This window comes from Lycorma delicatula, chromosome 7 (genome assembly GCF_047948215.1).
Source record: "Lycorma delicatula isolate Av1 chromosome 7, ASM4794821v1, whole genome shotgun sequence".
In the NCBI taxonomy this organism is placed as follows: Eukaryota; Metazoa; Arthropoda; class Insecta; order Hemiptera; family Fulgoridae; genus Lycorma; species Lycorma delicatula.
Genome location: NC_134461.1, coordinates 34,040,840 through 34,054,701, shown reverse-complemented (window position 1 = coordinate 34,054,701; position 13,862 = coordinate 34,040,840). Strand labels below are relative to the sequence as shown.

The 13,862-nt window shown below is 33.3% G+C and overlaps 1 protein-coding gene across 2 annotated transcripts in view; it reads left to right on the top strand.

The window, feature by feature from the left end:
* LOC142328446 (uncharacterized) overlaps positions 1–13,862 on the top strand; it is a 37,520-nt gene that overhangs the window by 20,418 nt on the left and 3,240 nt on the right. For both annotated transcript variants that reach the window (XM_075372215.1, XM_075372214.1), the window contains exons 4-5: positions 1,361–1,493; positions 13,590–13,646. In XM_075372215.1, coding sequence (XP_075228330.1) covers positions 1,361–1,493; positions 13,590–13,646 — 190 coding nt within the window. The remainder of the gene's footprint in view (positions 1–1,360; positions 1,494–13,589; positions 13,647–13,862) is intronic.

Sequence of the window (13,862 nt, the reverse complement as noted above, 5' to 3'; positions counted from 1 at the left end):
TCACTGGACAGATTTCTCCTATTTGTTCCGAATATATCCAGGTGATCCTTGTGGAGGTTCAGTTCGACTTTTGTTATTTTGGAGAAAATTTACAGTCTGATCCTAAACATTACGCGTTTATATATATATATATATATATATTCTTTCAAACTTTGCAAAGCACAGAATTAGAGAAACACTTTTTACCTTTAAACTTTTACTCCATCAGAGTGCTTTAGGGCTTAAGCCCATCCTTAGTGATGTTTTTTTATAATTCTTAAATAGTTTACATTTACAAAATAAAATTTTTAGCTTTTTACAATTTTTAAAAATTGTTTGTTTAAAATAAAAAAAAATTAAATTAAAAGATTTTTAAAAAGATTTAAAATAAATTAAACAAATATTGATAAAGCAAGCAAAGCTTTTTCACTCTTGACTGAACAATGTGTTGTAAATTTATTTTAAATGTTTTAAAAAATTTTTTATATTTTTTATTTTAAACAAACAATTTTACAAGATATAAAAAAGCTAAAATTTTATTGTGTAAGTGTAAACTGTTTAAGAATTATAAAAAACATCACTGAGGATGGGCTTCGGCCCAAAAACGCTTTGATGGAGAAAAGATTAAAGGTAAGAGTGTTTCTTTAATTCTGTGCTTTGCAGAGGCTGAAAGAATTTTATATATACAATATAATATTCTTTCAGCTATTGTATTCTTAAATACCACCCATACAAAAATGATCCTATTTCAAGTGAAAATTATTTTCACTTGAAATATTAAAATTAAAAATTTTATATATATATACGTGCTAGCTTTTCTCTTGATTTTAATATCTGAGTAAGTTGTTTTTTTCTTTAACATCAGACAAAAAAATTTGCTTATAACAAAGAGCTGCATGATAATAATAGTTGGAATATTAATAATAATAATAATAATAATTATGTTTAGGCATATATTTGTCAGTAAGCAATAGATTGAAGGCAAAGGTCCCAATCTTTATCAGACTAAGGAATCAATAAGTAGAAATTACAGCTTTTATTAGGTGATGTTTGAAAGAACATTTGATTGTCTTTAAAAGATTACATCATAAAACCATATCTTCTGAATCGTCTAACATATTCCATGATTACAATGAAACATTTATGAAAGTGTTTCTTATACATGTTGATCAATTCACTGTCACATCTTTGTGTTAATTGATTGAAAGGGGTTAATGTAACTTTGTTTCTCCTATAAATATTATTTTAGGAACAGTACATGTTCATAGTAATTGTACAATATAGTGTTTTGACACGGTTGGTTTGCTTTTCTTTGTCGTATTATACTTTATTATTGGAGACAAAATTAATTGTGCAGTTATTGTTTATTCTATTTATACAGTTCAATTAATCGGTGTCAACATCTACAAGAAGTGATGGAAAGATCAAATACAGATAAAACTAAATCGGATGATGTTACTGCTATTTTAGAAAAAGTACTGCGAGAAGAATTTCTGAGTTCTAGAAATGATTTGGTGAGAATACTTTATTATTTATTATTAATAACGTTATTATCTGTTTATTTCATGTATTCAAAATGAGTAATTATGAAATTGTTATAGAATTGGATCTGATCCTTTTAATTCCAAAATGGCTTATCCTATTGTTATGATATTACTTACATCTCTCTCTAACTTATCAATATCTTAAATGAAAAAATGAGTGGCGTAGAGTTTACTGGTGCAACATAAATGGGATTTGAACTAGTTGAGTTCGCTAAGGGAACTAGGACTAATTTCATTGTTGCAATCAACCTTTTTGACTTGAATAATATCACGAAATTGACTCATAATAAGTAGAACTAGGCGTGAGGTTCGCGCTTCTGTGAGCTCGATTAGCTAGTTCAGAGGAATATGACATAGGACGTTCAAGATGTCCGGACTAGGCTTACAGTGAAGGCAAAAGTTGAGTACAATGATTCACCGATGCAAATGTCTACCAAGGCATTTACATCGGTGGCATCCCAACGAGGCCAGGCTTATTACTATGAGATGTAAAAAGTCAGAGGGCGATAGATGGCTCCCGTTAAAGCCCAACAGGGCTTTGAATTGGGAGGCGACTGGAACGTCACTAGGCAGGTGTCTTCCCTTATGGGGTTGGGATGGTGCAACATAAAATATACTTCATGTAATAAAAGGTCATCACTCTTTTTATTATGTTCCTATCTGTTACTACCAATGTTGTAAGGTGTACTTTTTTCTGCACTTATAAACTCATTTAGAAAAATCAAAAACACTTGACATTAATGAAACATTTCAAAAAGTTGAACTTTTTTGAATGATTATTAAACAAAGATTATTTTTTTTATTAAGAATGATTATTTTTTGTTTATTATTAAACAAAGAGAGAATCCAGCATTATCAAAATAGTTCTGAATTGTACGAGCTATTATTAAAAGTGAATCAGTGTTATAATAATATTTGCAGGTAAATGAACCATTCATCTAGTTATGCAGGATGGGGAATGAATTCTCCTAAATACCTTGCTAAAAGTCATAAAATATAGGTAAATATACCTATACCTATATATTGGTAAATGTAGGTAGAACATACTATTCAGTCTCTCCTCCTTAAACTCAATCCCTATCTCTTTTAGGAGGATGGATTCTTTCCATTTAAAATTGATATTGGATTGTGGCTTTGTAGATTTATTAAACAGTTGAAAAAAATAATTAAAAGAAATCGTTAGCAAAACCTTTTCATGTTTAATCAGTATTTTTAGATACAATTTTTATGTTAACCATACAAACTGTAATTATACAATTTGGCACCAGTCAAGACTTGAGAAATATTATATAAAGATACTAATATTCATTTAGCTGTGATTGGGAGGGTGGAAGCACTGAATAAATAACTGGCTTTTGGACTTCAGGTATATTATTAAGGAGGAGTTGTATGGAACAAGTTTCTCCCTTCACAAATCAAATGCTGAAATATTGCATTGTAGTGGGAAAGTGTATCAGATAATTTTTACAAAAGATCTTGATAACCCAGATGATATAGGAAACCTTGTTTTTCTTTCAGTAATCTTTGACACTACATGGGCTATTCATGCATTCCCTTCTATTGATAATTGGAGTTTCTAAACATCTCACCAGCAGGCTGATTATTCCATTAACAAAGTAATTGTTTTTCTGACTACTACCTCCTTAGTCTTGCTAACAAAGCCAAAGTAATTGTAACCGACTCAATTCTCATGATAAAATTTCCAGGGATGGTAGGATGAAGGATAAAGAAAGGGTTAGTATGAAAGAGGGTATAATCAACTCGCACAAGATTTTGGCCTTAAAGAATATATCTGGTAGTTTACTGATTAATGTAGAATATATATATTTATTTTTATATATACAGGTATATCACGAAGTTCTCCCAGGACTTTCATATCCTATTCTACTTGTAAATGTAATGGAAAAAGTTCATATAAACATATATTGCTTCGTTTGCAAGTTACGGCTAGTGAAATATTTCACTTGGATTTCAGCTATCCCAGTGAAATAAGGTCGTACTGAAATTTTTAGGATGTTAATTAAGGGGCAGAATTAGTGATTTTTATGGTTTTTAACCTGAAAAATCAAATAAAATAAGTTTCAGAACCGTATCTGCAGTAGTTTTTGTGAGAAATTGGTAATAAACACTTAAAATTCTTAAACTAAACTTGTAGAGAACTCAATTCTGAAAAAAAATTGCATCAGATAAGTTGAATAAAACAAAACATAACATTAAAAAAAAACTTATTTTTATTAAATGTTTGTTAAAGATAAATTTAACAAACTCTCAATTTTTCGGAATTAAACAAGTTTGGCTTAAAAATTTTATGTGTATTACCCAGTTAACAAAGTTATTGTATGTCAATCATAGTTCTTTTTACCTTAATTTACTGGTTTTCACCCCAGATTTCTCAAAAACTATTGTAGAGACAGTTCTGGGATATGTTTTATTCGATTTTTCAAGTCAAAAACCATAAATCATTATTTCTGTCCCTTAATTAAAAACTAAAAATTTCAGTTTGACTTCATTTCATTAGGGTAGCTAAAATCCGAGAGAAATCTTTCACTAGTTGTAATTCGCAAAAGGAGAATTTTTTTAAATTGTTTATATTTTATTTATTTTACAATTATTTTCACGAGTAGAAAGTGTTATGAAAATCCCGGAAGAACTTTGTGATACAGCCAGTGTGTGTGTAATATTTAAACAATTATAATATTATAACCACCAGATATAGTCAGAATAAAAAGGTAAGAACAAAGAACACTTACCTAAGTGTAGCGCTTTGGGTGTGTCACTTCATCTTCATCGTGACTCCATAGGGGGAAGACAACACCCTCCATGTGACAGGTTTGGTTACCATGCCAACCCCTCCCTACCTAGCCTTTATAGGCTTTACTGGAGGTCATCTTCAGTACCTCGGCAATGACATCTTTCAGTTTAGCCTCAGCCAGGATGCCACCAATGTGAATGCCACAAGTGATATTCCCATCAATGTACTACTAACATAAACTTCAAACAAAACACATCTAGCCAAGTCTCAAACAAGATTGAATGACTCTAAGAATGAGGAAACTGAACTATACCTACCCAGAAGGTAAAAATGAGTTCAATAAACTACAAATCATAAAACACAATACAAAAACACTAACAAAACATAACAATAACAATAAATAATATAACATAAAACATAATGAAAAACAAACAAATCTATAACCAAGCAGAAACAAAAACAACAATTTTGCAAACCATAAAACAAAATTACAATAAAACCAAACATAAACACAAAGAAGAAAAGAAAGGTCCAAGCAGAGCATTGCATCCCTTCAGCGAACCTTTCTTCTGCCAAATATGTAATAAAACTTTCTACACGATCATCCATTCGGCCCAGCTTTTCCAATTAACATGGAGATCAAGTGTTGAGGCGATAATATTAAGCCGACAAATGGTTTCCATGTGCATGAAGTCATACCAAGCACATTCATATATCACATGCTAAGCATCATCCAAAAATCTGCATTGCGGACACATACAAGAGTCCACCAGGTGGAATTTCTGTAGTCTGTCCTGAAAAGCGCCATACCTTGAAAGAAATTGTGTCACATACTTATTCGGGTGTATCCAAGAGGCGTCTTACAAATCAACATTAGGGAAAAGATCATGCGTATAATGCCCACACTCTGTCTCATCCCATCTACAGGCTATATTATCTCCTTTATTTTTTCTGAAGTCAATTCACCTTACTTCTTAGCAACATAACACTGTTGCCTCTCAGATGCAATCAAGTCTCTCGGTTTCACATCGGTGATCACCAAGATTGTCTCCTGTGAAATTGTTTGGTAACCACCTGTTACCATTAGCAATGTAAGGCGTTGAGCCCATAACAAAATATCCCAATAGCTTTTAAATTTGAGCCTATCTGGCCAAACAGGCACTGCATGCAGCATAATTGCCTCGTAGCTCTTATACAAGATACTCGTATTAAAATTTCGACCCGAATTGGGATTGATCACATGTTGAATTCTGAAGAAGGAATTGCAGACCTTCCTCACAATGTATTGAAGGTGCTTCTTAAACTGCAATTTCTCATCAAGAAACAACCTGAGGTACTTTTGAACCGGAACGTGCTGTAATATGTTGTCCTGGCATCAACATGCAAACTCACTGTCTCACAGCCAAATGCCTTTTGAGGAGCATCATCTGGGGTGCAGAAGTGACAAACTACATCACCCACACTAAGGGACCCAACACAGTGCTGTGTGGACAACTCTTGGACAGAGTCTTCCCCACTTCATGGCTTCTCTTGCAGAGTAGTACATCCCAATGACTGAAGTAACTTTGCATAACCTGCAACTCACTTACAGTACAACCTCTCTTCTCTAATTGGTATATAGCAGAAGGCCATCACAGGTTATTAAATGCTTCAGAAATGTACAGGAAAATTCCTAGGACATTGCCTCCCGGCTGGAGGTTAGCAACTCATGTCATGGTGTCCTCAGTACCCTTTCTGGGACGAAACAGCGGAATCCTTGTTGCCACCTTTAAACAATGATTTCACAATCCCCTTCTTCCAACATTCTGGGAAGTATTCTCCAAACAAAAATTTATTAAAAACCTGTATGATAATTCTCACTCTTACCTCTACCAAGTGAACAAGGAGCTCTGCCATTATTCCATCGAAGCCAGAAGCCTTACCTCTATCTAGACTACAGATAGCTTGACGTACCTTGGCCTTGGTAATCTCCAAGGAGACTGCACTCCTGCAAAACTGAGCAACCTCTTGCTTCATCTGCTCATGGCATGTGGTCTCACCTACTTCAGTATCATCAGGCTGTAAATCGTCAAGTAGTCTGTGCAGAATTTCAGACATGTCTGAAATTACACCGAGCCGGGTTGAGAGAGAACAGAAGAATGTACTTTCGTTGTTTGTGTCCCAAGACCATATACACAACTTCCTAGGGATCCTTATTCCCCTGTTCATGCACAAAGGAGTGCTAGGAATCCCTCTTCACTGTCCAAACTTTGTGACAATATTGAGATCTAGGATCTTCATATTCACCAACAAGAACCACCCACCGTTCTGGATCACTCTCACACTGAGATACTCTCTTCAAACGATAAGACAGCTGTTTTCATCACATTCAATTCCTTGTTCCACCATGGAGTAAGCTTCTCTTGACAAGAACTATGAGGAACTGAACACTCAGTGGCGTCAGTGAAAGCCATGGCAAACCCAAATCCACCTGCTTGATCTTCCAAATCCAGACTCCGATCAAAAACATGAAGTTTGGTTGAAAGAAAATCAACAAAATCCAGTCTGCATGCCTGTGCAGGAAATGACTCTGCTGAACCGGAACATTACATCAGTAGCGCTCATTCAAACCACCAACAGTCTCATACACAGTCAACCAATGATCGCTTGAGCTATCGTCAATCAACTTCCAGTTGCTAACATTGGCAACCATGGCGATGTTTGTTCCACCAAAAAGCCAATGCCCATCTACCATACCAGCATAGGTGGGGTACTCACCAGGTATATTATATACCTCCAGATCATGTTGGGCTAAAAAGCCCTCAATTAATTCACCACTATCATTGGTGAAGCAGTTATGCCACAAAAGTGACTTAGCACTCACATGGGCACTAATATCCCATTATGTTTTTGAAGGATGAACACGGTTATTACCTAACTATTCTGCTAAATAGTAATGAACAAAATAAAACAGTTTACTTCATGCAATTTTATGCTTATCAACTTATGGTTCGAGATAACATAGACAATTTTTTATATTATTACAGAAACTTATTTAATCAATATTGTGTTGACATGATGGCCAAAATGATCACTGAAAGATTTTATTCGTTATAACCAAAAAAAATTACGTGTTGATGTTATATTCATCTTTGAGATACTGTGCAACAAGACACCAATATTAATGCTAACAACATGGGTCAAAGTGTCATACTTCCCTCATCTTTCACTGGTTCACTAGATTTATTTATAATCACATGTGTAATTTTATATCACCATGTGGTGATGTATAAATGGGTCATCACCATTGTGTGATAAATGGAAAATATTCAAAAAAGTATCCTCGAATGTACATTTGCAACACTCAGACTGCAGATGATGATTACCTGACTTATTGCACGAGAAGTCCAGAAGACAGAAGTCATACTATGACAACTTTAAAATGCAAGGTAACATAATTGATATTGATAATAAATGGATCATTCAAAATTGTCCACCACTGTCATGTTGCTTTAATGCTCATAAATAAATATTGAATTTTACAACTCTGTGCAAGCAATTCGATATATCTCAAATATATTACCAAAGGTTCAGATCAAGCAACGATTTGGCGATTTTTTTGACTTTTCAATACATCTACATTATCCCACTATTGTTCACTTAGCAGTTCATTTAGAAAACTATCAACATATTTATTTCACTGAACAAAATCTCAGTCTTTGAAAGTCCACAGAAGACCACTGTATTACTTTTTTGCAGCTTTGTGAGTCCAATGACTTCACCAAGATGCTGTTTTATCCTGAAGTTCCTAGATACTATATCTACAATAATAAGTATAGCAGAAGAAAGCATGAAACTGACATTGAAGGATTTCCTGAAATCAAAAAGCATGCTGCTCTGGGTAGAGTATATACAATTCATCCAAACCAAAGTGAATGCTTTCATCTGTGTATGTTACTGCATAATGTTAAAGCACCTACGAGTGCATCTTTTGATTACTTGAAAACTGTTGATGGTGTGCTACACCAAACATGTAAAGCTGCTTGTGCTGCCTTGGCTTATTGGAGAATGATAATCAGTGGAAAGACACGCTTGCTGATGCTTCTATCTGTCATTCTTCGCCTAAATTGAGACAATTATTTGTAACTATATTAGTTTTTTGTTATCCTGCTGACCGAACTTATTGTGAAAAATGTTCCAAAAAGATTTTTATAAAGATATTTTATATGAGATCCAACATCAAACCAATAATATTGAGACTGCAATTTCAGATAAAATACTGAATAGAGATCTCATTGAGATTGGAGATATATTGTCATTATGTTAAGTGAGAAATACTTATACGATTTCGGTTTAGCAACACCAACACGTGATAATCAAGAAGCTATAAATGCTTATGATACAATGTTAAGATTTTTGACGTTGATGAACAGAAAGAATGTGTATTAATCTTCCTAAATTAGTATCAGATCAACGTGAGGCGTTTGATGACATAAATGAGTGTTGCTAGCAACAACCCAAAGATTTTTTTTTTAGATACTCCTGGAGGCATTAGGAAAACTTTCTTAATCAGTCTCCTTCTTGCTCAAGTTCGCTCAAATCAAAACGTAGAAAGTAGTGTAGCATCATCAGTAAAAGCTGCTACACTTATAAATGGTGGGATAACTGCACATTCCACTTGTAAGTTACCATTAAATGTTGCATGTGAGCAAGAATCTGTTTATTCTATTCGTAAAAAGGTCCACTGCGACAAATTTTACAAGATGCTAAACTTATGGTGTGGAATGAATGCACAATGAGTCATTGTGCTCATATTGATGCCATTGAGCAAACCCTTCAAGATATTAGATGATATGGTAAATTAATGGGTGGTATAACTTTTATGTTTACTGGAGACTTTCAGTAAACATTGCCTGTCATCATGAGAGGAATTAGGGCTTATGTTGTTCAGGCGTGCCTTAAATCATCACCCTTATGGAAATTTGTCCTCACTACTAGCTTAAGAACTAATATGAGAGTTCATCTCGAGGGTGGTGATCTAACATAATGGGATACGAGCGAAGAAGCTCAGACACAAGTTGCATTTGACCATCACAACAATGTAACATTATATATCTTTAGGTCCTTTGTCTTCATCGACCAGTAAACAGCAACTTCATTAGTAGTTGGAGCATTATAGCGACCCCTAGGCTGATTAACAGGTACACCAAAAGATTAATTTAAAATCTTCCATGTTACCCAAAAGTGTGTTGTCAATATTGCATTTAAACTCTCTGATGAAATTATTATGTTCCAGCAAGACTTGCTGAAGTGCTCTTATTAGTTCCTTCTTCAAGTTTGGAAAAGTATTAGTATGAAGAGAAGTTTGATCAGCATTAGAAAGGAAGTAAATTTGTAAAGATTGTTGATGACACCAGGTGCTGGCAATAAACTTTCTATGCAATAGTAAACTTGAGGTTGAATTTTAAACATAGGCATTAACTTCTCTTCTACAATTTGTTTAGCACTGAAAGAAGTCATCTGAAATAAAGCATTGTATTTTCTAACATTATTGAGAAAATGTTTTGACAAAGGATGAAATCTTGAAACTAAACTGTTAATTGGTTCTGGAAGTTCATAAAGTGTAGGAAGTGAAACTTTCCCCATTATTGAGAAAATGTTTTGACAAAGGATGAAATCTTGAAACTAAACTGTTAATTGGTTCTGGCAGTTCATAAAGTGTAGGAAGTGAAACTTTCCCAACAGAACACATGCTAGGTGCTTCATCCTTCCAGTTTTTGCATCTTTTAATCAGTGCGCCAATTTGTAAATCTTTACTATTAATATAATCTATGAGGATCATATTCCAAAGCAGATCTGAACTGTAATGTGGCTTTCATGTATTGTATAGCATCGTAAAATAGATCCTTACGCTCTTTCATAGTTTCATCTAAATGAAATGTAGACATTTGCCTTACATCTGTAGATTTTCTACCAGTATTACGTCTCATCCGTTACGGCATGATTTTAGATAAAACCTCAACAAATACCGCCAAAATAAATAGATAAATAAATTTGAATAATCAAATATTTATCACTGAACAAATACTGCTGAAATCATTCACAATAAAAAATGATGGTGTGTGGGTTTGTATGTTTGTTTGTTGTATGTGCTCACATTTTCATTTTAGCTGCTATTGGTACAGAGCAGACCAATGGTGGTGCGCTGGGTAACTCCACACGGCTCCCTCCACGCTAAAAGGAAAGCTGTATTTTATACTCTCTACTGCTAGAAGCAGTTTATTGTCAATTAAATTATATTTAATTTAATTTCTAACCATAGATTATTTTTATTTACTAATTTATTAAAAAAAGAAAGATATTATTAGTTAATATTGAGCAGTAAAAAAACAGGATTCTTTATTCAACTTGAGAGAGCTGTTTCACATGGCTCCCCCATGACTAAGCGTAGATTATTTTAATTTATATTTTATTTTTATTTACTTATTAATTTTATAAATTTGAATAAAATATTTATCACCTATTATAGACCAATATATCATATTACCAGAGAAATCGAATACAACTGCATTAACCTAACTACTATACATTTATCAAGGAAACGAATTAAAATTCTTTGATATTCAATAATTAACAATTATCAGCAGCTTACGCTCTCTTGATTAAGTAGACTGAATTTAGTGCAACATGTCTGCCACCTAGCGGAGAGCCAATTTACTGCATTAAAAGTTGTTCCCTCAGCGCAAAATATCTGCTGCCTAGTGGAGAGTCAACATACTACTTATGGAGGCAGTGAATTGGAGGAATCCATAAAGGGACTAAAAGGAAGTAAAAGTAACAGATCTGCTTAACAATTGTCTTTTGTAATACTGCCGTCTGACTCACAACGAACAGATGTTTATACAGTGAGAAAAGCTACCAGACCAGGTTAAGGAATGCATGAGAATGAACAAACTCGGTTGTTGATTGTTCTCATGCTTTGAGTTGGGTCTGGTCTGGATGCTAAAGAAGATAGAAGTATAAATACTTCAAGGTAAACCATTTAAAGATCAGTTCAGCGAGGAGATCAGTGGAACAATTCTGCAAACCAGTCCAGCAAGACATTAGAGATGCTCAGTGAAGAGTTCTGTGAACCAGTGAAGGTGAGATGTTGCGATGTCAGTCCAGCATAACGTTCCATATATAACACTCATTATGCTAATATGATATCTTCAACAGTTTCGGGACTTAAATTAATTGTGGTATGAAAAATTCTGAATCTTAAAGCAAGTATGTCAAATGCGTTTACGTCTTTCATGAGATTATCGATAATTAAATATAAGTTTATCCCTATGAAGAGTATTGTTTGGAAATGATTCCATTATGTAAGTAGACAATGTGAAAGCATAGTCACTAATCATCATGTATGGTACACGTTTTTATCCCTACTGTTTGGCAGAGATGATGCGCTCTGAATCTGAATATCATTATCCATCAGCTTTTTACAAAACTTTGTAAATTCAATGACACCTCTATCACACTCTTCCATTAATTCCCACATCAACCATAACAAATTTGTAATTGGCATTAACCAATTCCAACAATACAGTACTATGTAACTTATAATTGTAGTAATAACTGCCAGAATTAGGTGGTAGAGTTATCTCGATGTGTTTCCCATCTAATGTTCCAAGGCAGTGTGGGAAATTCCAAGACAGTCAAAATCTCTTTTAATATCTCACCATTCTTGTTCAGAACTTTGAGAGTGAAACAAAATATTCCCATTTCTGTTTTGGGAATGTGAACAAAGCAGTCCTGAAGTAATTCAAGAGGGATTGCCTTTAAAAACAAGGACGTTAACAAAAAAGGGTAAAGTTAAACCACAAACCAATCTTTTACAGAAGGCATACGCTGTACTGTCACTGCTTGAAGACACCTGAGAAATTCTTGGGCGAAATGTAGCCAGCAAATTCAGACTTTTGAGCAAGGAACAATGTTTATCCACTGAAAAAGTTATCGACACATTGCTTTTTGATGAGTTAGAGAAATTGAGCCTTGAATTTGCAACACAATTTTGCTCATCAATTCTGAATTTTTAATTGAACAGTTTGTACTCAGTTTCTTCATATACACGCTACAGCCAGGCAATCTTACACTGCACCATAAAGTTTGGATTTAGAAAATGCAGAGAATTGTGAAATAAGGAGGGCTGATTGGAAGAATGATCAGTTTACGAGTCATAGTACTTGGTGTGAAGTGATCGCTACCAGCCACTTCACACCAAGTACTGTGCAGTAAATATTTGAGTGACAAAATCAAACCTGTCTTGATTACTATGAACATGTTTGTACATGCAAAATTGTCATACAGATATTGTACCTGAATGGATAAAACTATATTTACACATGTATTACACTCAAACAATACAGTGAGTGTAGTGTAGTGATCTATCATGTTAGTACAAAGTGGTGGAAGTAAGTATGTACATACAGCTTAAAGTTATTTTTACATATTGGTTATCTTGTTTGTACAAAAAAGTATTTTAATATATATAATCATGTGTAGTTTCAATATATGATGACACCAACATCTTTCAGGAAGTAAATATTTCAAGTCAGTCAACAAGATTTTACATGTAGGGGGCCCCTTAATCCTTTAATTCCTGGGAAGGGTATTGAGTTTTTTACTTATCTCATAGTTCTTGTTAAAATATGTGTGCATAATATGTCTGAGGTCATAATGAAAAGAAAAATCTATTACAGCTAGTTCTCAATTTGTCAACCTTCTATACAGGAAGACAACCATTTATGTGTAAACCAAGATTGCACCATAACAGAATTCAAAATGAAGTAGAAATTGAATTGAAGTTTTTGCAAGACTTGTTTTATCTCCATAATTAAAATTTCCCGAAACCATATTTATATATCTTTTTAATTATTACCACTGTAATTTAAAATAATTATCTAAATCTTAAAATTAGTTTTAAATATATTTTGTAAAATGGTTACAAGTTTAAAGCAGGAACTATGCATTTTGTTAACTTGTTGCATTTGGTGATTCAGCTTGTTTGTTTGAAACTTTGTCTTTTCAATATGTATTTTATAAAAAAAAAAAATGTCTGTAGAACAGTAGTAACTGGATGAAGTATTTTTAGTATCTGTAATTAAGAATTTATTTTGCTGATTTATTAAAAAACTAAAAATCATTCCTAAGACATTCAAAAGTTTTTTTTTTTGAGATTTGAATGGTTTAGGATTTTAGCTGTCAAGTGATATTAGAATTTTGGCAAGGTAACTAACTGTTTTTCTCATATTATTGATAAATTTTGCCTTTAAGTTGTTTTTAATTTTTTTCAGATCTATGTACTGGAAAAAATGTTTCCTGAGAATAAATCAATGAAAACAATTTTAGAAGTGAGTTAAATTTTTGTAACGTATTAAAGCTTTATTCTTTTAATGTTAAGTAACTATGCATATATTAATTTGTTGGATCAAACATCAGGCACTATTTTTTAAGAAGCACAATGAAATAGTATCTAATTTTCAAGATTGAAGATTAGCAGTAATTGTATATGTAAAACATCCAGGTACACAATCTCTGGTCTATTACTTCCGTACTAGTCAACCAAT